Raw genomic sequence first — 25,798 nt, 5'->3', positions numbered from 1 at the left:
TGAGGAGTTGGCGATCGCGAAAGTTGTCGTGAAAAAGGGGGCGAGTCCACGACGAGGTTGTCCTCAAAGTTGGGCAAGTGCGGCCTCAAGGCTCCACAGCTCATTGTCAAGATCCATGACAGAGTCAAAGAAGAAGAAAAGAATGAAAGACGCTTATCAGTGTCATATGCGTCGTCCTCCAGCAGCCCGGAAGAAGGGGAGACACCCTCCCGAGGGTTGTAAGAGGGAGAGTTGCAAACCAAGATGTCAGTTATACTTCACGGCAGTAACTGGAAGGAGTGGGAAGACAACTTCTTAGTTCAGCCTCAAAACGCTGGGCTACATTATCTACTCCAGAAAGACTCCATGGAGGGCGTGGAGAGGACAGAATCCTCTGACTCGAGCAACAAACCGAATTATACCAAAGACCTAGAAGCAGCTAAGAGCCTGCTAGATCTCAGTTTGGATAAGTATTTCCAGACTATCGTTGAAGGAGAGGAAACCCTGATCGAGGCCTACCAGGTATTGAAAGACGCTTGCGCTCCCGACCCGCTTGAGACGGCATACGAGGAGTACAAGAGGGTGCTCCGATCCCCCTTAGCGAAGGACAAGACCATGTTGCAAAACTGGCTGTACTTCAAAACAGTCCACAACCGGTGTTTTATGGATGAAGATACCGAAAAGGACGAGGAGATGAAGAAGAAGCGCGCTTTCAAGCAATTCCTTTGGCAACTTCCGAGAGGATACAAGGAGGTGATCCTTGAGAACACCCGCGCGAAAAACGACATCTCGAAGACGATTGCCTCTCTCGAAAAAGTCCGGAACGATACCTCGGGAGAAGAAAAGGACAAGAAGACCAAAGGAGATAGGCCAAAGGTTAAGTGTACCAACTGTGAGAAGAAGGGACACTTAGCTGCTGACTGCTGGTCGAGAAAAAAGACCAACTCCGACCAGAAGGCCCAACTGGTCAACCAAGATGCTCAAAGTAAGTGCCCTGAATGCCACAACTGGGTAATCGATTCCGGATGCTCATGTCATATGACGAAAGAGCTAACAGTGTTGAATAATGCACAGAAAACCCGGGAGACGGTAAAAGTGGCGGACGGGAGAAGCATTGAAGCGTCGAAGGTTGGATCAGTAGCCATAGAAACTGGAAATAAAAGTCTCACCTTGTCAAAAGTGGCAGTGCGACCCTGAGGTTATTTTTGGCATCCGTATGCCAATATGACCTGGAATGCCACCAGATTGATGCATGCAATGCGTTTGCACAGTCAAGGTTGAAAGAAGAGGTCTACGTCAAGTTGCCGGCGAACGTTAAATGCCCTGATGGTATGGTTGCGAAGTTGGAGCGCTGTCTGTATGGTCTGAAGCAAGCCGCATACCAGTGGAACGAGGATTGTACAGCGCATCTCAGTGCAATGGGATTTTCGAAAAAAATTACGGAACCTTGTTTGCTCTTTCATAAGAACAGAACCCAGAAACGAATGTGGTTAAACCAGGAACAATACATCCAGAGGATGGTCGACCAGTCAGGCTTTAGAGAACACAGGAAGACTTCAATTCGCACACCAATTGGGGACTGGAAAGACGTGGAACCGGCACAAGAGGGAGAAATGATCTTGGAATCAACCAAGTACCAGTCAATCTTGGGCAAAATAATGTACCCAGCCCTTATGACAAAACCAGATATAGCAGCCTAGCACAGGCATCGGCAAGACCAACACCAAGACACGTGGAAGGGCTCAAGAGAGTGCTGCGCTACTTGCGTGACACATCCAATTTTTCCATATGCTACGAAGCGCGTCAAGGGGGGATGGATATTGCCGGACACAGTGACGCGGACTACGCAAATGCAAAAGACCGCAGGTCAGTCAGCGGGATGGTGTTCATCGGACTTGGAGGGGCCATGAGCTGGAGCTCCAAGAAACAAGCAACTGTGGCAACATCGACAACGGAAGCCGAGTACATCGGACTAACACCATGTGCGAAAGAGGGTATACACTTACGACGTAACGTAAGTGCATAGGAAGTCGTGAAACATGGGAAATCGGAAAAAAATCCTGCAACTCCCTTTACTTTCCCCTTTCCAACTATTTCTCAACCACCAAATATGCCACAGTTGAATAAAGAAAGAAATATAATTCTCGCCCTTCAGGCCCTTCAAAATGACCCAAAATTACGCATTTATCGCGCTGCAAGGATGTACAAAGCCCCGCCTAGTACCCTCTATGATCGATATCACGGCAAGCCTTCTCGAAGCGATATTGTCCCTAAATCGCGCAAACTATCTGATCTAGAGGAACAGGTTATTGTTGAATACATTATCAACCTAGGGTCTCGAGGATTTCCCCCTCGGCTTCGTGGTGTGGAAGAAATGGCCAACCGACTGCTCGCCGACCGCGACGCGTCACCCGTCGGCAAACGTTGGGCTTCTAACTTCATCAAGCGACAACCAGACCTCAAGACGTGTTTTAATCGTAGATATGACTACGAGAGGGCTAAATGCGAAGATCCAGTCCTTATTCGCGATTGGTTTAGGCTCGTGGAAAGCACAATTGCGAAGTATGGTATCACCATAGCTGACATCTATAATTTTGATGAGACTGGCTTTACCGTGGGCGTTATTGCAAGTGGAATGGTCGTCACAGGCGGGGAAAGACATGGAAAGGCGAAATCAGTTCAGCCAGGAAACCGAGAATGGGTTACCGTCATCCAGGCGATCAATGCTGAAGGCTGGGCAATCGCGCCGTTCATGGTGGTTGCAGGCCAATATCACCTCGCCAGCTGGTATCGAGAAAGCAACCTCCCGGACGATTGGGCTATTGCGACAACCCATGATGGCTGGTCTGATAATGAGACAGGTCTTGAGTGGCTAAGGCACTTTGACCAACATACCAAGGGCCGATCAACCGGTCACTATCGCCTTCTGATCCTCGATGGGCATGAAAGCCACCATTCAGTCGATTTTGAGCAATATTGTGAAGACAACCACATAATCACACTCTGTATGCCAGCTCATTCATCTCATCTACTTCAGCCTCTTGATGTCGGGTGCTTTGGGCCACTTAAAAAGGCCTATGGTCGAGAAATTGAGCACCTAATCAAGTGCTCAATAACCCACGTTTCCAAGGCTGATTTCTTTCCAGCCTTTTATGCCGCCCACCAAGCAGCTATGACACAAAGTAATATCAAGAGGGGTTTTAGAGGCGCTGGAATCATCCCTTTAGATCCAGAAAGTGTGATATCTAAGCTTGACATGCAGCTACGGACTCCAACACCGATCGAGGAGGAGGCCGGCCTCCCTGACCCTTGGATTCCTAGGACCCCAAAGACAGCAATTGAAGCTAGCTCTCAGTTTGAATACCTCAAAAGGCGAATCATCAGGCATAAGAGCAGCTCACCTGCATCTATCCTTGAAGCACTCACGTCATTTACCAAGGGAACAAAAGCAGTAATGCATCAGAACAGCTTATTAGAGTCTGAGGTTCATGACCTTCGACAGGCAAATGAGATCCTCAGCAAGCGGCGCAGAGCCAAAGAAACCCGATTACAACATGGAGGGAGGATGAATGTAGGTGAGGGGAAGGATAATATTAACCAGGAAGATGTTGATGCACAGGTGAGGGCGGAATTATCGAGGGTTCGGGGTTCGGGAAGCTCGGCAGCAGCGAGGGAAAGGCGATGTGGAAGATGTGGTACAGGTGACCATGACTCAAGAACATGTCAAATTGCTGTTGAAATGTCTGGAGAACAGAATAGTAATTAATTTGAATTGATTCATGTGTTTTTATTTTATTTTATATAGAATCCTGTCCAGAGGGTGCCGATTTCCTTCCGACTTCCTATACTTTGCGACTTCCTCTGCACTTGCGTTAGTAAAAATCGGATTTGTCTCAACGAGTAGCATGGCAGCAGATGGCTTGACAGAACCACTGGGTCCTCAAAAGATGCCCGAATTTAGGGCAATGGTAGGACTACGGAATCCAGAAGCGGCGTGGCCACAGAAACCCACTTATCCGGAACTCCGGAAAAGTGGGGGGGATGTTGAAGCAAACTTCCCAACAAGTTCCGGATGAAGTTCATGTAACGTAAGTTACAAGTGAGCGCCTAATCCAAGTGAGTGCCTAATTTTTTTACCACCTACATTGTAGATTCTTTTATAAAAACACAATAAAGCATCTTATCAATTAAAACTAAGTGTTATTCTCTTCTCTAGATATCTCAGAAGCAATGTGACATGTTCTTGAGTTATGACTGGCTTTACTATAAATTCCACACTGCCTTTCCCTCACCAGCCCTGACCTTCCCTGACCACCACTTCTGGATGATTCTGTCATCACCTGCACATCAACATCTTTCTGATCAATTTCATCTCTTCCCTCGCCTACAGTGAGCTTTCCTCCATTCTGTAGCCAGGTCCTTTTTGCTCTACACTGCTTACTAACAGTCACATTTGCCTGTTGAAGAATCTGGTTCTCAGATTTCAATAAGGCATTGTCATGCATTATTGCCTTTGTTCCCTTTGAAAGTTACTTAAATGCCCTAAGGATTGATGAAGGAGCTTCTTTGATGCCACCTCACTCATCTTTCGAGGTATTCAAATTGTGCAGCTACAGACTCCAACACTGGCTATGGAGGAGGCCGGCCTCCTGGACCCTTGGGTCTCAAAGACCCCAAAGACAGTGCTTGAGGCCAGCTAAAAATCTGAATACCTCAAAAGACAAGTGAGGTATGATTGAAGTAACTCTCCCTCATGAATTCATGAGACACTTAGGTCATTTTCAAAGGGAATAATGGAAATAATGCATTGGAATGCCTTATTGAAGTCTGAGAACCAGATGCTTTGACAGGCAAACATGACTGTTAGTAAGCAGTGTAGAGCAAAAAGGACCTGGTTATCAGATGGAGGAAAGCTCACTGCAGGTGAGGGAAGAGATGAAATTGATCAGAAAGATGTTAATGTGCAGGTGATGGCTGAACTATCAAGAAGTGGTGGTTAGGGAAGGTCAGAGCTGGCAAGGAAAAGGCAGTGTGGAAGATTAAGTAAGGCTGGTCATAACTCAAGAACATGTTAGATTGGTGTCAAGACATCTAAAGAAGAGAATAAAAATCAATTTTACTCAATAAGATGCTTTATTGTGTTTTTATGAAAGAATCTTGAATGTAGGTGGGAAAGAAATTAGGCACTCACTTGGATTAGGCGCTCACTTGTAACTTACGTTAAACTGATAAGACTTTGTGCTTATCTAAATAAGGGGAGTATTTAGGAAAGGAGGAGTAGTAAAACTTTTCATCTACTTTAAATAATAAAAGTTATGAACCAATTTCATCAGAATGCACTAATAGAAATATTTCTAGCCAATCAGAGTGTATAAAATGTGATCCCCACGTAGTCATTGCCGGTGCACATACAATGAGGGGTCCTGTCGTCTGCAGGCAACACATAACTGTAGCCCCAAGTATGGTATCTGTTGTGGAGATTCTAGCTCCACTCGGAATAACGTCGGGTAAATACGTGATGTAGATACGTGGCACACGATGTTAGAACCTAAGTCCTTGATTAACTCAAATCATACACATGTGTCACAACAGGTTATGAACCCGGGGCTCCGGGGCTTTCAAAAGTCTGAGAACCTCCAAGAAAGCATCAACACATCAAATATAAAAACCTCTATCAAAGATGCACATATCGAAAACACCGATTTAAATCTACACGAAAGGGAACATTTGATGACTCATACCAATAAGCATGTTTCAGTTCAAAAGCATCTAATTCATACTTCTGTATTCAAAACGATATCATTTCTTATTTTCACTTCATCTTTTCATAATCAAACATCATTCAATATTCTAATACGACCAGAAAAATCAAAATGAGCACTCACAACAGTACTGCCCCCAACCCACGGAACCGGACAGCATCTCCAAAATCCTCCAGTCATTAGTCGAAAGGCTCACGAAAGAAGAACAAAAGCTCATCCTAGAAGCTGACATAAACCTATCCGGCAACTACATGCTTCAAGATCTTTAGAAACTAGACAACATAAAATGGGAAAAGTGGTCCCGACAAGCGATCCGAAACGTTGAGGGACTCGATAGTCTTTACGTATTCAAGGGCCTAGAGGAGAAAGAATTCAAGGAGGCTATGGAAATCGAAAAGTCACCACGACAACTGGCGAGGGACGAATCAAACGCGATAGCAATCATACGAGCCGGCCTCACTGAGGAAGATAAGGACCTGGCAAAAAAATGCCGAGACTGCAAAGGCATATTGGACTCTCCTTAAGATCCGTTACAACAAGGGACAAACTCATCGCAATAAGTACATCTTCGCAGATCTCGCCGAAGACATGGGAAAACAATGGAAGGTCGGAGATCGGGCATCATCCAGATGGTACAGTTTGAGAACCAAAATCTCGAACTACCAAGGAATGGATGAATTGTTAACGGACCCGACAACCGACAGCTTCCTGGCAATGCTAATCGTCAAGCATTGGATCACGCAACTACCAAACCACATCGCGAAAGTCTTCGAAAAACAAACAGGCCAAGCTTCAGGCCACTGGAACGATGTCATGGAAAGTATCGATGCTGACTTGGAGAGTCTGTTAAAGGACAATCCAACCCATACACGGGCTGAGAGCTCCAAAGCCCGTCAAGAAAAAAGGCCGAAATGCGATTGGTATCACAAACTTGGTCACGTAGAAGATGAGTGCCGAACGAAGAAAAAGCAGTCTGAAAAGATGATTCACTCCAACACGACACACTTGGACAAAACACCGTCAGATACGAAAACCCGAAGCTACTGGATCATAGACAGTGGCAGCACAGACAATCTATCAGGCGATCTAACGAAGATTCACAGTCCCCGAAAAATAGATCCGATCCCGGTCTACTGGGGCGGACTCCGATTGGAAACCAGAACACTGGGACATGCCGAGATCAATGTGGGGGGACGTGCGGTAGCCATAGAAGTGTACTTTGTTGAGGGGCTTAATCAAAATCTACTGTCTGTAAAAAGAATTTGTGCACAAGGAATAAAAATTGTGGCAGAGGGAACAGGCGCATACGTCAGCAAAGCTTCACGTCGGACCTACTTGAACGAAGCCGGTGATCTCTACACCTTACCATACACCAGAAGCAAAAGAACGATAGACGCACACATGACAAACCAAAAAGCTCATGAGGAATTCGGCCATGCAGGCGAACATAAAATGAGAAAAATGCGAAACCAATCGGCAGACAAGGACTACATCCAGATCGACTCGAAGCCATTGGGATATCATGAATCCATCTCGATCCGGTCGCCTGGGTACTAGCAATACCCAACGAGCTCCTACCCAAAGGGACGGTGGTAGGCAGGACCAAATCGCTCGGCGTCCCCGTACGTTGGCACTGCGTAGTGAAGTAAAGGCAACCTTTATTCACTTAATCACGGCAGTATTGGCTACAGGAGATGAACCTCTCACTTTGGAATCTGTAGCTCAAATGCTTGATGATATGTATACGTGGCTGGCAAGAGACCAGAACATCAAAATTACTCTTCCCCGATCTCGTACCGGAGATGCTCGAAGCATGGGGCCACAAGGATCTGTTGTGGGTAGGGGAATGAACGCTACACGCAGTCTTATGGATCAAGTTGATGATGATATGTTTTCTGTGGTGAGCTCCTCCATCGTCTCTGAGGATACACTAGATCCCAATCTACCTAGAAGAGGTACGGCACAAATAGCTATCAATGGCACACGAAACCAGCAGCAGTATCGACGTGGCCATGTTGAAACCTTTGATATGGCTCCTCCCGTTAACGAAACTCAGGTTGGAAACTATAACCCGAACGATCTATTTGATAGTATCATGCGATGTAAATTCAATGATGTTCACACTTTGGTTGACTTAGTTGCTAAAACACATCATTGAATTTACAGGTTATGAGCCCGGTAGAGCTACACTACAAAAACTAAATCGAATCACTAGATCACCGCGGTGACTAGAACGGCAAAATAATCCCATTTTCAATTGACTGTGCTGACGCCGAGGCGCTGCACAACCGACAATCGAGACCATGTCCCAAGCACGCGATGCTAGAGCATCTGTCCGTGACGAATCACGCGACCAATTCAACACCGATAATGAGGCAGGTGCCTCTGATGTTGACGACCGCCTGTCAGAGGACGGGCGGTACGAGGATGCTGAGGGCGAAGATGGAGACGATGAGGCGGGTCTGCGAGAGCAGTTGGGCCAGGGCAATGACGCCCAGGCCGCGGAAGCACTGAAGGCCATGAAGAAGGACCTACAGAAAGTTTACCGCAAGCGATATGAACTGAAGAAGATGCGTGCTTCGGTTACACGGTTATCTTGTCATGCAGACGACGATATCGCACTTGATACCATCACTGGTGCGATCGAAAAGTTGCAGAAGGATGAGGCAACTTTGGTTGACTTAGTTGCCAAAACACATCATTGAATTTACATGCGATCAGTTGGGGGAAATGGTACAATCATAGAGACTAGGGAGTCGACTCCGCAGCCACCTGTACCAATGATGTACCGAATGGACGCTACTAACATTAATGCCAGTCGTGCACCGAAGGGAAAATCACCAAAACAAATGGTCACTCCCACACTCTTGCAGCCCAGACAGGATAAACCAGAGACTCCAGGACCTATACGTCAGAGGTGTGTTAAAAAGGCCATACATTCACAACCAAGCGGAGGACGACGATCCAAGCTACAAAACAAAGCGAATCAGAGCCATGATCGCAAGGTTGGCCCACCGTGATCCAGAAAATTACGACAAAGCAATCAATCATCCAACCAACGCATCGAAATGGCGAGACGCTATTGACATCGAAATCAAAACCCTACAAGAGTTCAACACGCAACAAGATAGTGGCATGCTTATCTCGACTCGGACTTATCCCATGTGCAGAAGATGAATGCATAATGGTGGACCCGAATGGGGGAATGATAGCTTTGATCTATGTCGATGATATCGCGCTGGCCTCACCCCTTGCGCGAAAGAGGGAATCTGCGTCGTTTGATCTTAGTGATTCCAGTAGACGTTAAATATATTCAAATTCAAATTCAAAAGAGGGAATCTGGATACGCAGGTTGGTAAGATGGTGTCTGGAAACATTAAAAACGAAAGACAACCTCGAACAAAGCGTCTAAACCATAAAATTAAGAAAAGGCACTGTAATATATGGCGACAATCAAGCAGCCCTAAAGACCGCGAAGAACTTGAGTGCAAGCGCCAGAACTAAACACATCAACGTTCAGTTTCACACTATCAAGGACTGGATACGAAGGCAAAAGAAAACCGGAATACGTTACCACTGATAAGATGCTAGCGGATGGTTTCACAAAGCCATTAAGCGCCCAAAAGTTTAACAACTTCCGGTCAGAGATAAACGTCCGGCCCGCATCCGCATCTGCGTGAGATCAGGTACTGGGGCAATGTTGGAGAGATTCCAGCTCCACTCGGAATAACCTCGGATAAATACGTTATGTAGATACATGGCACACGATGTTGTGAAGAGATTTAGAACTTAGTCCTTAATTAACTCGAATAATACACATATGCTACAATGGAAGCACTCAAGGAAACGACGGAGAGGAGTCAGGAAATCAATACAAGCAATTCTACGACAAATGCCTGCATGTTTGTGCGTATGGCAGCCAGAAAAGCCGGACGGACATGTGTTATTTCTCCTGCCATCGTAACCAGACAAGGAAGACAGTAGCCATTTCAGCAAAGCAGCGCTATGCATAGGCTCAAGTTTTGCGAATAAGACTGCCATCTTGGCACTGTAATTTTAGGGCTTGGCTTGGTCCTGAATGTCCATACGAGCCAAAGAAAGCTCAATGACTAGGCTGCCTCTGTCAACTTGTTCCGGCCTTGAGGCGTAATATCAGCCTATCCGTACTCCGTATATCCTGCGCGGGAATGGAAGTCTTTTCTTCTCGTTTCTTCCTTTTCTCGTTCATCACCAGTGCCAAGACGCGGATGTTCTTTCATGTTACCCCGACTTGCCGTATTTCCTTCAACTATAATTCCAACGCCTTCTAATGCTCTAGGTCTACTCTAACTGGCACTGCATCGCATGGCATCCCGTTCTAGCCAGACAATAGACGGAATAGAGAAATGTGTGCAAAATAGCATGTATGCTCATAACCAACAAAGGCCCCCTTTCTTGGGTCTTTCCCCTACTTAGACCTTGTAGAACCAGCGAGACACTACACCTACCACCACGCAAATAGCTTGAGACTGCTGTAAACTCCTTTTTTATACAAGGGTCCGGACACCTGTGGCTCTAGTCGCGGCGGTGTATGTCTGTTACGCTTGTGGAAAAGGTGTTTTTTTTTTCCTACGTATAAGCGACGCAAAATATTGGGCGAATCCCTGGTCCTATCTTGCGAGTCTGTAGTCAAGCCGCCTACATACATCTTTACATTTACATTATGCCGTCTTGTTCGCGTCTTTGATTAGACCTTAGTCCAAAAGGTAAGTCCGATCGAGCTTCTTGATTTTCGATCTCGACTCGCTCTTCTTCTACTTGAGCGTGTAGGGACTGACTGTCTCAGATTTGCATAGCCAGCAACTAATGTGATGTATTTACTAGCTTCACTGTCTGTTCTAGAAGCCTTATTTTTAATAAGACGGAAAATTCCGTCGTCGTTTCCCGATCGCTCATATCCACCATGGCGCTATTTCTAATCAGCTTCCTCGACATTCCGACTCCTCGTCTGCTATTGCTCCGAAGCGTACGTGAGAGGGAGATTCGGCGCGTTTTGGCTCCCTCGGAAGTGCATTCAATCTTCAAAGCTTACCAACCGCTCCCCATGATTCTTCAAGCATGTCGGAGGGAAACATTAGACCGTGTCAGCAGCCATGCTTGATTATTGCCAAAGTGGTGGTGGCCAAGAAACCCACGTCCGTGCATCTATCTGCGTAGTTCATTACGCCAATTTCAAAGCAAAAGTCCACTCCAAGAAATAACATGGCCTGCTGTATAAGCACTATACCTCGCACTACGCAATTTTATACCGAGCATATCAGGCTCGGATCTATTCTATACCGCGACTCAGCACATCGTATCCCTTTCACTTTGTTTCTTTCGGAATTTGTTTGATTAGGTAGATGAATGAGGGAATGGCGTTCCAGCTGACAAAGCGGATTCCAAATCAAAGAAGCCCCAATACAGGCCTACTGCTTGATGATAAAATTATCGCCGCCCATCTAGTGGGAAATCAATAGTACACTATGCTATATGAGTGCTATCATAAGCTCTGTACCTATGAGGGCCCAAGATTCACTACGATGGGGCATCGTATGCTTTCTTATAGGCTTATAGGGCTAATCACTTTGTCAAAGCGTCACTTGGATGCCCTGTCATCATCCCAACTCCGCTCCGCTTAAGAGCACCACAGGCCTACATGCTACTAGATAAAAAAGAAGCCCAGGACAAGCCAAAAACAGGGGCTCTGCCTGCTTCTGTACTCGCTAAAAGCTCGAGGCATTGTATGGTGGGGAGCAAGGGATGAAGATGGTCTCTAAAAGTAAATGCCTGCGTACGTATGTTGTGGCCTCTCTTCTTCTTTCCTTCCTTTCTCGTCATGTTGGTGCCTTTGGCTCATATATTTTCAGGGTTGTGCGGTTTTCAGTCACGTGACTGCATTTACCCTCGCTGGATTCGTTATGTCCTACATACTCAGCCATAGACTTCACTTGTGACTAAGTCTCATTGAATCGTATTCCTACATGATACATGCCTCCAAAAAACCGACTGCACCTAAAATCACACAGCAGTCGCTCGTGTAACACGGTAGGATCACGGGCGTAGCCAAACAACAGTTAGTGAATCCCAAGTGGCCCCAGACGGACTTAGCTAGGCAAGATATTTGCTGTCTAATTCCCTCTCCTAGAACCATCTTCGACTATGAAACTTACGTCTGAGTAGCGCAACGTCTCGGTCTCCTGTCGCGCCCAATACCCAGATATCAGGTTCCTGTTTTACATCCAGTGCATGATACCGGCGCCTACACACTCAACCACGTCACATCAATTCACATGGCTGATACAAGAAGAGGCTAGGCTAGATGAACTACTAGAGGGCGGCCTTGAAGGAAATGGCGGCGCAATCTCGACAGTAGAGGCGGCTTCAACAGTAGAGGGAACTTCAACTGTAGAGGCAATTTCAACTGTAGAGGCAATTTCACCTGTAGAGGCCTTTCCTGCTGAATAATACGAGTATAAAGAAAATTCGAAGGCAAAGGGAGGACACCCGCCAGTGCAAGAGGAAGCGGATTGTTGTTTTCCAAAAGACTTTCCGGTCATATTTCTTGGAATTACATAATGGTCGGGGGCTTTTCGCATCCTCTACCCCAACGGCGGACAAATCAAGAAAAAACTCAAAGTGCATTTCTACAAATGATGTCTAATCATGTTGGTCGAATAGGGCCGCCTTGGCACATGACAAGGATAGTCTCGAAATAACCCGTGGCCGATGCCCATAGGTATGTGTTTCATGATGCATGAACGCCCTTGGATCTTGATACAGTTGTGATATAGAACCGCCGCTCCTTGCTATTAAAGCCGATACCAGTGTCTCCCTGGGCAGCTAGAACTATACGTACTTGGTGCTGGGCTTTCGTTTGGAAACCTGCGAAACGAGGCAGCTAATGGTTTGGAACAAGCCGTCTTGTCAAAAGACTAACGGGTTGGGGCCCATTGCAAGTAAAACTCCACCTACTCCCCATACTCCTGTAAGGCACTTTTATATGGCTTTCTGTGCTCATACCAAATACACGAGTTCGCAGGTTTAGGACGAGAAGCAACATTAAAGACTTCTACACCAGCTATATTCTAATCGGCTAGGATAACTAACAGAGGATAATCACAATAAGCTTAGGATATCTTCTAAAACCGCCCAAGAGTCTCATGAAATTCGCTTCTGTCTCGCCAACTGTAAAGGCAAGTCTGAAGCGGTGGACTGCCACTCACAGGCGTGCTAAGCAATAACACGCTATAGTTGTTGGCTTTATCAGCGTAGTCCGTGGCCACCAAATCTACAAAGGAAGCCTCCATGTCGCGATTGGATGGAGAGAACACTTCACATATGATGTCAATAGCTTTCTAGTGACGCTATCAACATCAACCAACTACGCAAACGAGCTATTTTGCTCGATTCATCCCGCACTCCCCGAAGAAAAGAGACCGGCGTTGAGTTTATTCTGGGTCCTGATTTGCGAGGTTTGTTCACCCCGTCTGAGCGATGTAGAAGGTATAGAAAGCTTTCTGCGCTTACTAGACCCCCAACTTCGTCTAAAGGATGGCTACTGTTCTGAACTCGCTCCAATCTTGCGACTACCAGAGAGAGAAGTACACGGATATTCGACTATCATCAAGACGTGTTTGGCGCCTGTGCAAAACATGAGTGTCAGACATGTCATGTCATCTCTGACGCCGGCCTTGACAATGCTGATGAGAACGGTCCTCATGATAGCCATTAGCTCGCTCTCATCAGTTACTACAAGTGCTGAAAAAAAACGCGTACAGGTGAAACCACAGCAATCTGGAAGCCGAGAATGGGCTATGCTAGTCTAATGAACTAGAGGAGAGGGATATGCCGTCTTCCTGCTTGTAGGTGCTGAAGAAGGCTACGGGCTTGTTGATTTATGTACAAAATGCGGCCTCTCATCTTGCCGAATCCTCAAGCTCACGACCAATAAATGGATCAAATACACGGCTAGCATTTGCTAAACGCAGGATTTTAGATGAGATTCTGCTTCTTGTACCAGGGGAAATAGCTTTTGATTGGTGACTGGCTGCCACGATGCTTCTCAGTCCGCCGAGCTCAGGCAGTTCCAGTTCCGTAAGACCATGAAGACTATCCCAGTTTGCATGGTATCCCGTCTACCGCAACATATCCAGCTATTGCCATTGGGATCTTGGATCCCCTAAAACGGACGTATGGTCGCAATATTGAGGAGGTCACCAGGCATTAAGTTGGGCGCATCGCCAAGGTTGGGCTCTTTGTTAAATTTAGAGGCCTTTTACCAGCTAGACTTATGGGCACATATCTAAGCTGGCGTACAATGCGACCATTATGAGCACGTGACAGACGGTCCCCTACGACCAAAGTCGTCAACAAGATAGCAGAGATGAGCATGATGGCATGAGGAACCGACGGTGCAAAGCCCTAGAATATGACGCGAGTTATATATGTTGCGGTTTAGCGCCGAGAATAGAAGGCGGTGAGGCAGGGCAGTAACATAGTGGAACCCATCTGGTTAGACTCCTTTGACGTTTGTTAGCATTGCGCCTTCACCCATAACAATATAGGCCAACCCAAATTGCACCACTCTTAGTCTTGTTCAGGAGCGCCCCCAACGACAATTAATCTGACGACAGCCTCCACAAGATCTTATTCACTCACGCTAATACCAGCACAGCATTGATGCTTGTGCGAGCGAAATCGACTCTGCTCTAGCTTTTCTTCTTGGGCTGGCGGCATGAAGAGTGGTTTTATTTCAAGTCTTTGGGATATCAAGCTTATAGTAGCTTTCCCCCATAGTTTCTATTACCCAACCCAGGCTTCCCTACACAAACACCTTTAGCCCTATTTCCCCATTCTGGCAATCCCGGCTGTGTATTTGACATGTGGATAAGTCAGCATAGGCTCCGCTCGTCACAAAGGTGCATTTGCCAGCGGCGACGAACAAGTCGGGCTTTCTTCGCCATAGACTAGAGCCCTTGTGTTTTTGGCTAGTCAACTTGCAACTTGCAATGGCAGGCACTGCATCTACTTCGACAAGCAAGCTAAAGTGCTGTATTGGAGACGCCTCCTTACATGTTTTCAGGGAGATAGCGGCGGCTTAACTCAACAAGTAACAGCACCTGCACCAGAGGGCGTCCGTCCACACTCCGCCGAGACATCACCTATCGGCACCACCGCAGATCTTACTGAACGAACCTGGCCTTAACACCAAAGATTCCCTATTCAGCTGGCCAAATTAACCACCGAGCGCGGTAGACAACCAAGGCCATGTCCTGCACAGCTTCAAGGGTCAGTGGCAACAAGCGCTCTCGCAGAGCCAGTAGAAAATACTGCTATTGGGAGAGTGTAGTATGAACCTGCAAAACTTTGGATAAACACCTACATAGACCCAGTGTTGCTACTTTCAACAAGGTCCTGGGCCCTAAATAGTGGGATTTAAAATTGCGTATTAACTGCAGTATCGAGGGCCCGTCATATTGTTGTTAATGGTGTTAATTATACCAAGAAAGCATGACATGGAATGGAATAAGCCAGGAACTAGCAACTAGAAATGCTCTTGCTGAACCTGTGCTTTGGATCTATTCATACTTTTCTATTTGGCTGTTTACAGACGTTCCAGGCTTTTTATCTTGGTCTTCTCTGGCAAGCCTCTTTACGAAGAGGTAACATGAGGCCCTTATTGTGATTCTTCCAATCAGTAATGCCAGGTACACGAGATCTGGACAGGTACGAATGCAGGTTTTCCACACCATCTGCGGGCGGATTGATTACAGCTAAATGACCGCCATTTCTGCACTTGTCTTCTTCGCCATTGTAGTACCATATAGGCCTAGCGTCCATGATCCGGATGACATATGCCTCATGGTAGTAATTTTCAACGTCTAAATTCCAAATGGCGCCCGAGGAAAAGCCATCTTTATAGCTTCGACAGGGTGATTCATATGTGCCTTGGACAACAGAGTTGAGTCCATCACCGAATTTAAACAAAATGTAATCGCCCACAAGAGCGTGAACTTCATTAGGGAATATCCCAGTCGGAAGAACCTCGACTACCGTGATGGAGAGACGTCTAGCCTCAATCTTGCCATTCTCGTTGCAGAATTGACAGGGGGAAGCGAGGGCGGCTGCAGCTGACAGAAGGCCGAAGAAAGTGGATCGCATTCTAGCCGTGGAGGTCGTGGACGCGGTCGAGTTTAACTCAGATACTAGTAGTAGGCAAGCCAGAGGGTATGGAATCGAAGGATGAGTACGAACGGGATTGGATTCAGAGAGAATGCTAGATGAAGATCAAACGAAAGTGACTCCAACAATGCTTATATACCGAAAAGTCCCCGCGTCAGACAGGCTTTACGCTTGTTCCTAAATGCCCCCTTCGCTTTTAGGTATGCGCCATCATCGTATTATGTTTGGTGTAGCAGCCTGCACGTGGCAGCATCTGGCAAGGAGAGGGCGATGCTAAGTGCTACAAGTGCCCTAAGTGCTCTTAGTGCCCCAAGACTCTCCCTCTGTCCTCATTGGTAATATTAATCATGTTTATGCTAATTGGTAGTGCTGGGAAACGCGGGTGTTGGCTGAAGCTGTAGCTGTAAACTAGGCACCTGCGATGTCAGTCAAAAGTGAGTGTGCGATATTATGTCGAGACTGTAGATACACCATGACACGATGTACGCGATATGATCTCGAGACTGTAGATACACCATGGCACGATGTACGTGACAAGCCGTATCAGCCCTAGCTAGCCCCTTGAGCTACGTACGGCCGAGCCCGTATCTCAGCTTACAAGCCAAACAGGTAGCATGGAACGGAGGGCTATGGGAGAGAATCACATCATCGTGGAGCATGACAAACACCAAGACAGCAATGGACGCAGAAGACAAGAATAGGAAACTAGGGAATGCGACAGCGGAAGTAGTCGACTGTAAAGACGAAGAGAGAAACACGCAGAGAGAAACATGAACATGCACACATGAATGCATACACGCCATCAAACAACACACCCTTCCCCAACTCTCAACAGATAACTAGTGACGGAAGACGCATAGGCTGTCTTTTAACATTAGCCTATTCACTCTTGTCAATCTGCCTATTATAAGCACAAGAGGATTTTATGGACCGCCTAGCCCGGACCAGGCCTCCCGCTATCTGTGCCTACGGTCCCTGGTGAAGGGCAATAAATGGCTAATGCCTAGATCTCAGATGCGTTTTAGCTAAATACACTTAGTCTCGCCGTATTACGCCGGCTTATATTAACGATAATTAGGCACTAATGACGTCTTTAGTTTCTTTTTTCGCGATGCCAAGAAGGCTAATCAAACGTTTCCAGCGTCTCTCATCGTGTGCTACATGGACACATGCCAAGCTGCTGACCACTGAGTGTATAAACGTAACAGATTAGCCCAGCATCGTGGTTCTCTGGCCACTTCTCGTCATCAGCTACCCAGCCATGACACATGGAAGCATTTTGGAAGCTCACATTACAGGTATTCTTTGGCATCTGCCGATGTTATCTAATAGTTTATCATGGGTAGGGAGATGGAGGTGTTGGCACTAAAGCCCTGCTTTTATCTAGAGCGGATAGATAAGAGCTTTACTCTTCAGCAGAGGGCGCCTAGCGCATAGGCCTACTGAATGGGTAGCCGGATTTAAGCTATAGACCCAAGTTGCGGAGATAGTGTCCTATCTTCAGAGTCCGAGTTCACAACTCGTCCCCGCCTATCAAGCACTGGCGATGCTGATTTCTAAGAACTGTTGTTTCCCGGCAGCCGTTACAAAAGGCAATGCCGCCGGGCCGGAGGGCTCGGTGCCTCCTTTTTTTTCGGATTTCTCAGAGGCCAACGCCAATGCTTCCGTTCTGAATTGATTCGGCCATTGATTTCGACAATAACTTGTTGAGCTTTGAGGCTAGGTTTCCCTGGCTTTTATGATGGCCTCGTCCGTCACTGGTTCACCCACCTTCTTACCCTAGGGTATGCCGGCTTCCCTTTTTCTCTCTTCCCCTGCTCCCTTTTACATCTTTTCTTCTCGCTCTTCAACGGCCGGTAACGAGCCTGCTTGGAGGGATAGGCGTTTCTCTCGTCAAGATTTTGGAGCCAGCCCTGTAGACGGCTAATTCAGTCCTGTGGCCACTTCATAGACAGAAGGGAGAAACAAAGCCTTTGGCTGATCCCCGCCCGAACAATGCCTTTGCTCCTAAGTTGCCTGGAGCAATACAACTGCATTTATTTGACCCCGATTTCCATCCCATCCCCATGACATCGCTGTGGTTGATGTTGGGCAGCTCTGCATCAGCCAATCGGCCTACAAGCATGTCCCTTGTCTGGAAATGAAGCTTTAGGCAATAACATCAGAGCATGCTCATGTTTATTGTACTAAACTCATTTATCCCAGAAGGGCTGAAGCCTTTACGATATGTTTGAGCCCATGGCGCTCACGATATCAAAAGCGACATATCTAGATACATGCATGATGCCCCGCCACTGAAAGTGGCCTGTTTTTCAAACAAACGGACAGGCATTACACATATATCCTTGGCTATAACCATCGTTGTCAGCGTCTAGTCTTTGCAAACCTTCACGGTAGATGCCCGAAACAGCGACTTTGATCTAGAAGTAGCAACTCCGAAACGCCAGAGCGTCCGTTGACTGCAATAGGTATGTCCTCCTGGTGAACGTCTTTAAATATTGATTCCATCGCACTATACCAGGCCTTCGAGTGGCACTTCTCCCAGGAGTTGTTTAAATCTACTAGGGCATATTCCACCTAGTTGCATTTAGCTGCTAGTTCGTACCACCATTCAGGCTAGTCCGTGGCACTTAGATAACCTCATAAATAAGCCTAACATGGCGATCCAGGCTGCGAGGTCAAGTCGAAGCCCTTAGCTTAGATACCAGAAACCTGCGATGTAGGTCGTGAGCAAGACTCAAGTACATGAGACCCAACTATCCAAGAACAAAGCAAAATTTTGATGCCCATAAGCATCCGCTTTTCACACAAACCTCGAAATGCTATAAGAGAAGAAATAGACGGAACAGAAAATCGGAAGGGAGACGGGAGGGAAACGGTTGCTTAAAAGCCCTTCATATGAATGGCCCGACAGAGCTAAGCCACTAGTTGGCGTAGAGGCGTAGCGGGTAGAAGCCATCTGGCATGGGCACAAGATGCCACACACGATCGCCGCTGTCTTCAAAGGCCTGACGCCATTCATCTTGCAACTCAATGGCCAATTCTGGGCTACATTTATGACGGCCAATAGAGGGATCGTCTCCGTCGACAAGGGCATCATGGCGGTGAAGAAGACAGAGACTGTTGATCATGTGGATGCCACCAGGCTGCGTATGGACCTCAAGTTGAGTAGCCTTGGCAAAGGTTTCAATAGCATCTGGAGTACCGGCTTGATGGGCAGTCAGAGAAGGGAGATCATCAAACCTGAGATGACTGGCACTGCCCATTAAAGCTGTTCGGCCGAAGTTCATGATGAGCTGATTGTTATGGCAGTACATGAGAGGTCGCAACTGGAAGTTCGGGCTGCAAAATAGAAGAGCAGCAGAAAGGTTAGCTGGGGTCTCGCCGTTCGTATTGATGACAGGCATGAGGGTGGCGGTGCAAATACCAGCAACTTGGGTTCAGTAAGACAGGATTACAGGGAACAAGTATAACATAAACAGGGTGGAGAGGGCGGTGACAGGAGGTTGACAAACAGTCGGTAAGAGGCCGAGTTGCATCAAAGATGGGGAAAGGAGAATGAGCTATGCACAAGACTTGTTTTGCCTACGTACCTGGGCGTTTGAAGGAAAAGAGAACAGGGGAGCAAGAGAACAAGAGAACAAGCGAACATTGGGGGAAGAGGGAAGCAAAACGCCAAAGGAAAAGATGGAAAAAGCAGAAACCCACAGAGCAAAAGGCCAGTCATCCTTCATCAGCGTTCCGGCCATTTCAGGAGAGTTCGCAACGGTAGTGTTGAAGATAGTTTCAACTGAAGCGATAATGCAGCGACTGCCCGAAGCTGCAATGCTCCATGTGACCCAGCGGCGATGTTGCCCGGAAAGTGTGCCAATTAGCAGGGTTAAACTGAGCTCGGCTCGAAGTATGAAACAGCCATAAGAATACGGATGAGGTATAGCTGGGTGAGAGTACTTACAGTCAACGAGGTTGAATGGCAGTGATGGGCAGCCTGGTGTCGGCTACAATATGAGCTACAGGTAGTCAATAGTGGAATTCACTAGAATCTTACCAGTCACTGCAGGAAAAGAAGACGAGGACAAAGGCCCAACATACACACCATATTTCCGACCTTGTCCTGACGGGCGCGAAGAGGCGCAATGTAGCTTTGTATGCCAAGCCAAATTGTTGAGCGATTCTCAATGCTGTACTTGTTGATGTCGAGGCCACGAATCAGGCCAAAGCCCCGACCATTGTAGAGCTCATCTCCTACACCCGATAGCTTGGGACCTAGCAGGGGCAGGGGGAAAGTGGCGGGCGATATCGAATCAACGCCATTCGGGAGTCCCAAGGCTGTGGTATTCGTTTGATTAACATGCACCAGACTACGAATCTAACTTAGGAGTGAGAACACAAAAAGCGGGCGGCGAGAATGGGCATGGCATGGATTTGTTTGTAAGATAACGAATACAACGACAAGAGTCGGGGGTGGGGATAGGGGAGAAAAGGCGACAAGGAGACATGAGGCGAAGTAGCAGAAACAACACCCATGTTGGATAATTAAACGGGACAATGATTCCGGCGAAAATAGTTACACTCGGCTAGCGACCGGGTGACGTTAGAGCTTGCCATTCATGTAGGCTAGGGCCTCATCAATTTCCTTGACACCGTCCTGAGAAAGCATGAAAATGTAGGTCTTGCTGTTAGAATGGCCAGAGCCAGCCTAGGTCCTAGAGGAGTTGAAATGGGTAGGCAAGCCAGTGGGAGGACGTAAAGCAGCATCGTGAATAGTGTTTTCATGGAAAAGCAACTGGGAACTGGTAGTCGTAGCCTTGAAATCCAAGATTCGGGATTGGGCAAGCATTATAACAGATTCAGGGGCTTCCCTTGCCTTCGCTACAGCATCACAAAAATCAAACCTTTCAAGCCTCTCAAAGGCGTCAAGGACTTAGAGTGAACAAAAAGAACCCCTGAAGATCTTTTGAACAGGAGAACGTTTGAGTGGGAGCCATCTAACATTCGAATGGCCAGTATGTCTGACAGCTACACTGATATTTCTATCAAGCTCATGGCTCGTAGATTCATCCCTCGGGAGTGCGACAAGAAGACACGGACATCAGCTACTAGCAATAAAGAACAAAGGCCGGTCGATGTTACACCTATGCTATATTTGATCCAGACGCGGCCTCCAGGTACTTGTCAACCATTTTTTAAAAATAGCCTCAAAGTGCATAAAAAAGGTAGTTGGTCCTCATGGAGAAGTGATGTTTAAGCCGTGCAACTTAGCATCAGATGCTAGCAAAGATTCACAGCTATCAGATGACGAGGAAACACTACTTGGCCATACACTGAAGCTGTGGACATCTATCCGTCTGACAACTACATCCCAACACGTTGTTGGAGAGGATACCTTGGATATACAGAGCATTTCAGATAAGACAACCCGATTAGAAAAGTACTGATACCTCCAGACCTAGGCGCGCAAATTGACACTCTTCTGATTGAGAGAATCAAACCGGACTTTGTGGAAAGGTTCTGCAATCGGTGCAGGACATGATCTGGGGAAGCAAGAAGTGCAAGTGGTTCTCATTATACCTTGTCATTTTCATTATTCTGCACAACATTGCCCTGATGATAGCACACGATGCCGGGTATGCTTGCGAGCATGGGTTTGACGGGGGTCCGCTCCGCGACAGCTAATAAATAGATTTTAGGTGCGAGCACTCTTCTGGGATACTTCCATTACTGCAATAAGGACTACTACCCGTTTAGCACTGAGTGCAACGAGAGGAACCTGGCAGCTCTGGCTGGGCTTAGCGAGACACAGATGCAGCTCATGCAGGACACAAGGAAATACGCCCGCTCCTGAGGTGAGTGTAGTGTGATTCATGATGGGAGAAGAAAACCGGCTTGGCGCTCTTCCTCGGCGTTCTTGTGCCGCATGACATATCACTAACAAAACGCGGAGCGGAATAGGTGGGTTCACGGCAGCAGAACCAGCATGGGATCGTGTTTTACTCTATCAGCCAGCTCGGCTCTTTCAAAAGGAATGGAGACCAACGGATATCGATGTCGACAGTCCTGTTCCAACAAAGGGGCAGGGGCAGGGGCAGGGCAGGAGGTTAGTGGTAGCTGAGTTGACGAGGGCGCAAGCAATGGATGAGACGGAGAAGTGGATATTTCTACATAATTGCGTACACTACACAAAGTGATTGAAAATGCAGCAAGAAAGAAGGGCAGTTTTCCGTCCACGGGGCTTTCCTTTTTCTGCCTTGTTCCGAGGGCGGCTGTAAAGAAACGCATCGCTATTAACTTGACGGCCTGTGACGCCCATCCACACACAAGTCGTATATGCGGGAAATGATTAAAAGTGCAGGCCAATATGTGGAAGCAGGGCAAGTAAAGTGCGGTACTACGCTTGTATGCGCAAGTATCTCTATTAATAAGTAAGCGCAAAAACGCCTTCGAGCACTTGATGTGTGGTTCTCGATGGTACGCTGAAAAATTCGGCAAGGAGGAAACAAGAGGGGAAAGAACTTGCGTCATAACCACAACGAGCAGGAACACAAAAAAGGCAATAACGGAAAGTTATGGTGTCCTTCGGTCCACGAGGTTCTTCCTGTCTCACCACTTTAATTACTTTGTTTTATCCGGCGAACTAGCTATCTGGACACCGAGTTCTCCTTATCTGCTGCCTTTGAGACATCTCTGAGTCTAGACTGATGCTCGGAATGAAGCAGCCAATTATGATGTGTGTGATACATCCTGTAAAAGCTAAATGCCAGCCTCGCGCCCGCAATTACTGAGAAACGGTGCTTTTTGTCCTCGCCTCTCTTCCCAAACTGACGCTGTAATCAATGTCCTTTTTTGTCTAGTTCATGAATAAGCCAATGCTATTTTTTGCTAAACTGCCGTTGCCTAGTCTATTCTAGACATCCACGATATCTGTGCGATCCCTCCCATTAGCCGCCCATCGGCCCCACCCTGTCACCCATCTCCTCACATCTGAAAAAAGATCACACTCGCCAAGAGCCCATCCGCAGCGGCTGGTTGTCCTTGAGTAAGGAAACAACGGCATTTCTATTTTTTGATCGCTGAAGTTGCGCTTATATTGAAACTGCAAACACGGACGCTGATCTGATGCCTTTCCCACGTACAGATACACACAGTGTTCCCCACTCACAACAGCGGGCTAGACCGTTGGCGCTTGAGTAATTTAACCTTATCAATAACCCTAATGTGACAGCTTTAGGTGGAAAAAAAAAACAAAGAGTTTGTGCAGTGGAAGCTAAGAAACGGTCTATTTAAAAGGATCTAATGAAATATAACTAAAAAAGAGCAACTATAATTATTACTGCTCATAAGCAGATGTTCCCAAGGAAGAGTTCGCGATGCAATAACAAAAAGGAAATGTGGAACAGGAAAGCGCAATGCATGGGAGGGATATTGCTGAGAAGCAACGCATTCAGACGAATGTTGAAGAAGAATCAAGGCCCTAGAGGGAGAAGGCGCGCAGCGGGTAGAAACCATCAGGCATCGGCATGAGATGCCACAGGCGGTCGCCGGTACCGTCAAAGGCCGGACGCCACTCATCCTGCAACTCAATGGGCAATTCCGGGGCACGCTTTTCGCACCGAAGGCGCATCCGAATCAGGTGGCGGCGAGCAGAGGGTTCGTCTCCATTGACAAAGCTATCACGGCGGTGAAGAAGATAGAGGTTGTTGATCATGTGGATATCTCCGGGCTGCGTCTGGACTTCGAATTGCGTTGCCTTGGCAATGGCCTCGATAGCATCGAGAGCAGCGATCTGATCGGCATTCAGAGAAGGGAGGCTCTCGGATCTGGGATGGCTGGCGCTACCCATTAAAGATGCCCGGTTGAAGTTCATGATGAGGTTGTTGTCATGGTAGTACATGACAGGACGGCACCGGAAGTAGGGGCTGTGAAATAGCAAAGTAGAAAGATTAGTAAGGGGTTTTTATTTTTACCACCCGTATTGATGACAGGCATAAGCGCAGCGGTGTGAGTACCAGCAGCTTGGGTCTAGTAAGACAGGATGACGGGAAACAAGTATAGCATAGACAGAGACAGGATCTTGAAGGCTGAGAGAAACAGGGATGACAGGGGGTTGAGAAACAGCTGGCAAGTGTGTAGTAAGCATGGGGAAGAAGGAAGGGCTTTTGTCCCTTGTGTCCAGGCTTTTAAGAACAAGAGAACAGGGAGAGGAAGGGTAAAATAGAGGAAAGAAGAAAAAAAAGGAACATACAGAGCAAAAGGCCAGTCACTCTTCATCAGCGTGCGGATCATTTCGGGAGAAGTTTTAGCGATAACGTTGAAGATGGTTTCAACTGAAGCGATGATACATCTCCCCCCCGAAGCTGCGGTGTTGCATGTGAGCCAGCTGGCGATGTCGCCTGAATCCTCGTTGTGGAACGACTGTCAATCAGCAGGGTTAGACTGAGCTCGGTTCAAAGTATGAAACAACCATAAGAATACGGATTAGGCATATTTGGGTGAGAGTACTTACAATCGACGAGGTTGAGTGGCGGTAGTGAGTAGCCTTAATGGCAGAGCTGTTGTCGGCTACGATATGAGCTACAGGCAGTCAGTAATCGAATTCATACAATCTTATTAGTGACTGTAGGAAAAGAAGACGAGGACAAAAGTTCAACATACCCATCATATTCCCGGCCTTGTCCTGGCGTGCTCGAAGAGACGCGATGTAGCTCTGAATGCCAAGCCAAATTGTCGAGCGATCCTCAACGCTGTACTTGTTGATGTCGAGGCCACGAATCAGGCCAAAGCCCCGACCATTGTAGAGCTCATCTCCTACACCCGATAGCTTGGGACCTAGCAGGGGCAGGGGGAAAGTGGCGGGCGATATCGAATCAACGCCATTCGGGAGTTCCGAGGCTATGGTATTCGTTTGATTAGCTTGTGTATGTAAGACTCAAACGGACTAGGGAAAGAAAAGACAAGCGGTGGGTGGGGAGAATGGGTATGGCTCTGTTGGCAAGCAAGGGAAAGAATAGTGACTGGGGGGGGTGGGGGGGGGCACAGAGGAAAGACATGGTGGCCAGGAGACATGCAGACAAGATAGTAGAAATAATATCCATGTCTGAGACACCGGGATAAGGCGATACCAGTGTGGCGGTAACAATGGATTCGTTGGTAGTGCTTGGGTGACATTTGGGACTTACCATTGACGTGGGCCAGGGCCTCATCAATTTCCTTGACATCCTCCTGAGAGAGCATCAAGATGTAGGAATTGTCATTGGCATAGTCAGAGCCAGTCCAGCTCCTGGGGGAGTTGAAGCTGCTTGGCAAGCCAGCAGGAAGGGGGAGAGCAGTATCACGAATGTTGCGGGGATGGCTGCCAGGAAAAACGTTGGCAGACGCAGCCTTAGCACCACAAACCCGAGACTGGACGAGCATTGTTATAATAAGTTAAGAGTAGTAAAAGGTGAGTGATTTGTTGTTGATATGAAGAAAGAGATTGTGCAACGAGTTATATCTGAGTGGGAAGATGGTTTGGTATGTGAGAGAAGAGGTATGTGAGTATGGGATGAGGAGAAAGAACGAGAGAATAGTTTGACAGTGGACGAGGGAGAGGTATATATACACGATGGGTCTTGCACACAATGTGGACACTACCCTCGAGTATAGAACAGCGTAGTGGTGTCAGGCTTGGAGAGGGGATCTGCGGCAACAAGATGGATAGGCTGGATGATGACTGCGTTTAGAAACAGTACACAACGTGAGTCAGGAAGAGGTAATAATAGAAAGCGATGAGTGAGGATACAATTAGGCGAGCAAAGGCAGTGTCTTGATAAGTATAAGGGCAATAATCGAGGAGTGTATAGAAGGGTTGAGAGCTA

General features: G+C 47.2%; 4 protein-coding genes across 4 annotated transcripts; 2 read left to right on the top strand and 2 right to left on the bottom strand.

Annotated features, from left to right (window-relative positions):
• Window positions 1-243: 243 nt before the first annotated feature.
• HOO65_090150 (uncharacterized protein) lies at window positions 244-3,684 on the top strand (the record flags this gene model as incomplete). The annotated part of the gene is made up of 4 exons (XM_071004437.1): window positions 244-964; window positions 1,788-1,993; window positions 2,135-3,554; window positions 3,599-3,684. 4 exons carry the CDS (start codon window positions 244-246, stop codon window positions 3,682-3,684), a joined length of 2,433 nt encoding a protein of 810 aa, XP_070856036.1.
• Window positions 3,685-7,263: 3,579 nt separating this feature from the next.
• HOO65_090149 (Copia protease) lies at window positions 7,264-8,446 on the top strand (the record flags this gene model as incomplete). Its single annotated transcript, XM_071004558.1, has 3 exons — window positions 7,264-7,363; window positions 7,421-7,843; window positions 8,055-8,446. The coding sequence occupies 3 exons, from the start codon at window positions 7,264-7,266 to the stop codon at window positions 8,444-8,446; spliced, it is 915 nt and encodes a 304-aa protein (XP_070856035.1).
• A 10,422-nt stretch (window positions 8,447-18,868) lies between these two features.
• On the bottom strand, window positions 18,869-20,784 carry HOO65_090148 (Taurine catabolism dioxygenase TauD TfdA family protein; the record flags this gene model as incomplete). The annotated part of the gene is made up of 4 exons (XM_071004489.1): window positions 18,869-19,286; window positions 19,653-19,881; window positions 20,037-20,273; window positions 20,691-20,784. The coding sequence occupies 4 exons, from the start codon at window positions 20,782-20,784 to the stop codon at window positions 18,869-18,871; spliced, it is 978 nt and encodes a 325-aa protein (XP_070856034.1).
• Window positions 20,785-23,415: 2,631 nt separating this feature from the next.
• HOO65_090147 (Taurine catabolism dioxygenase TauD TfdA family protein) lies at window positions 23,416-25,355 on the bottom strand (the record flags this gene model as incomplete). The annotated part of the gene is made up of 5 exons (XM_071004486.1): window positions 23,416-23,860; window positions 24,187-24,356; window positions 24,448-24,515; window positions 24,597-24,833; window positions 25,121-25,355. 5 exons carry the CDS (start codon window positions 25,353-25,355, stop codon window positions 23,416-23,418), a joined length of 1,155 nt encoding a protein of 384 aa, XP_070856033.1.
• Between the last annotated feature and the right edge of the window lie 443 nt (window positions 25,356-25,798).

Source organism: Ceratocystis lukuohia (genome assembly GCF_044167205.1).
Source record: "Ceratocystis lukuohia strain C4212 chromosome Unknown Supercontig9_pilon, whole genome shotgun sequence".
Taxonomy (NCBI): domain Eukaryota; kingdom Fungi; phylum Ascomycota; class Sordariomycetes; order Microascales; family Ceratocystidaceae; genus Ceratocystis; species Ceratocystis lukuohia.
The sequence above is the reverse complement of the archived record's forward strand: the minus strand, read 5'-3'. Positions and strand labels throughout refer to the sequence as shown.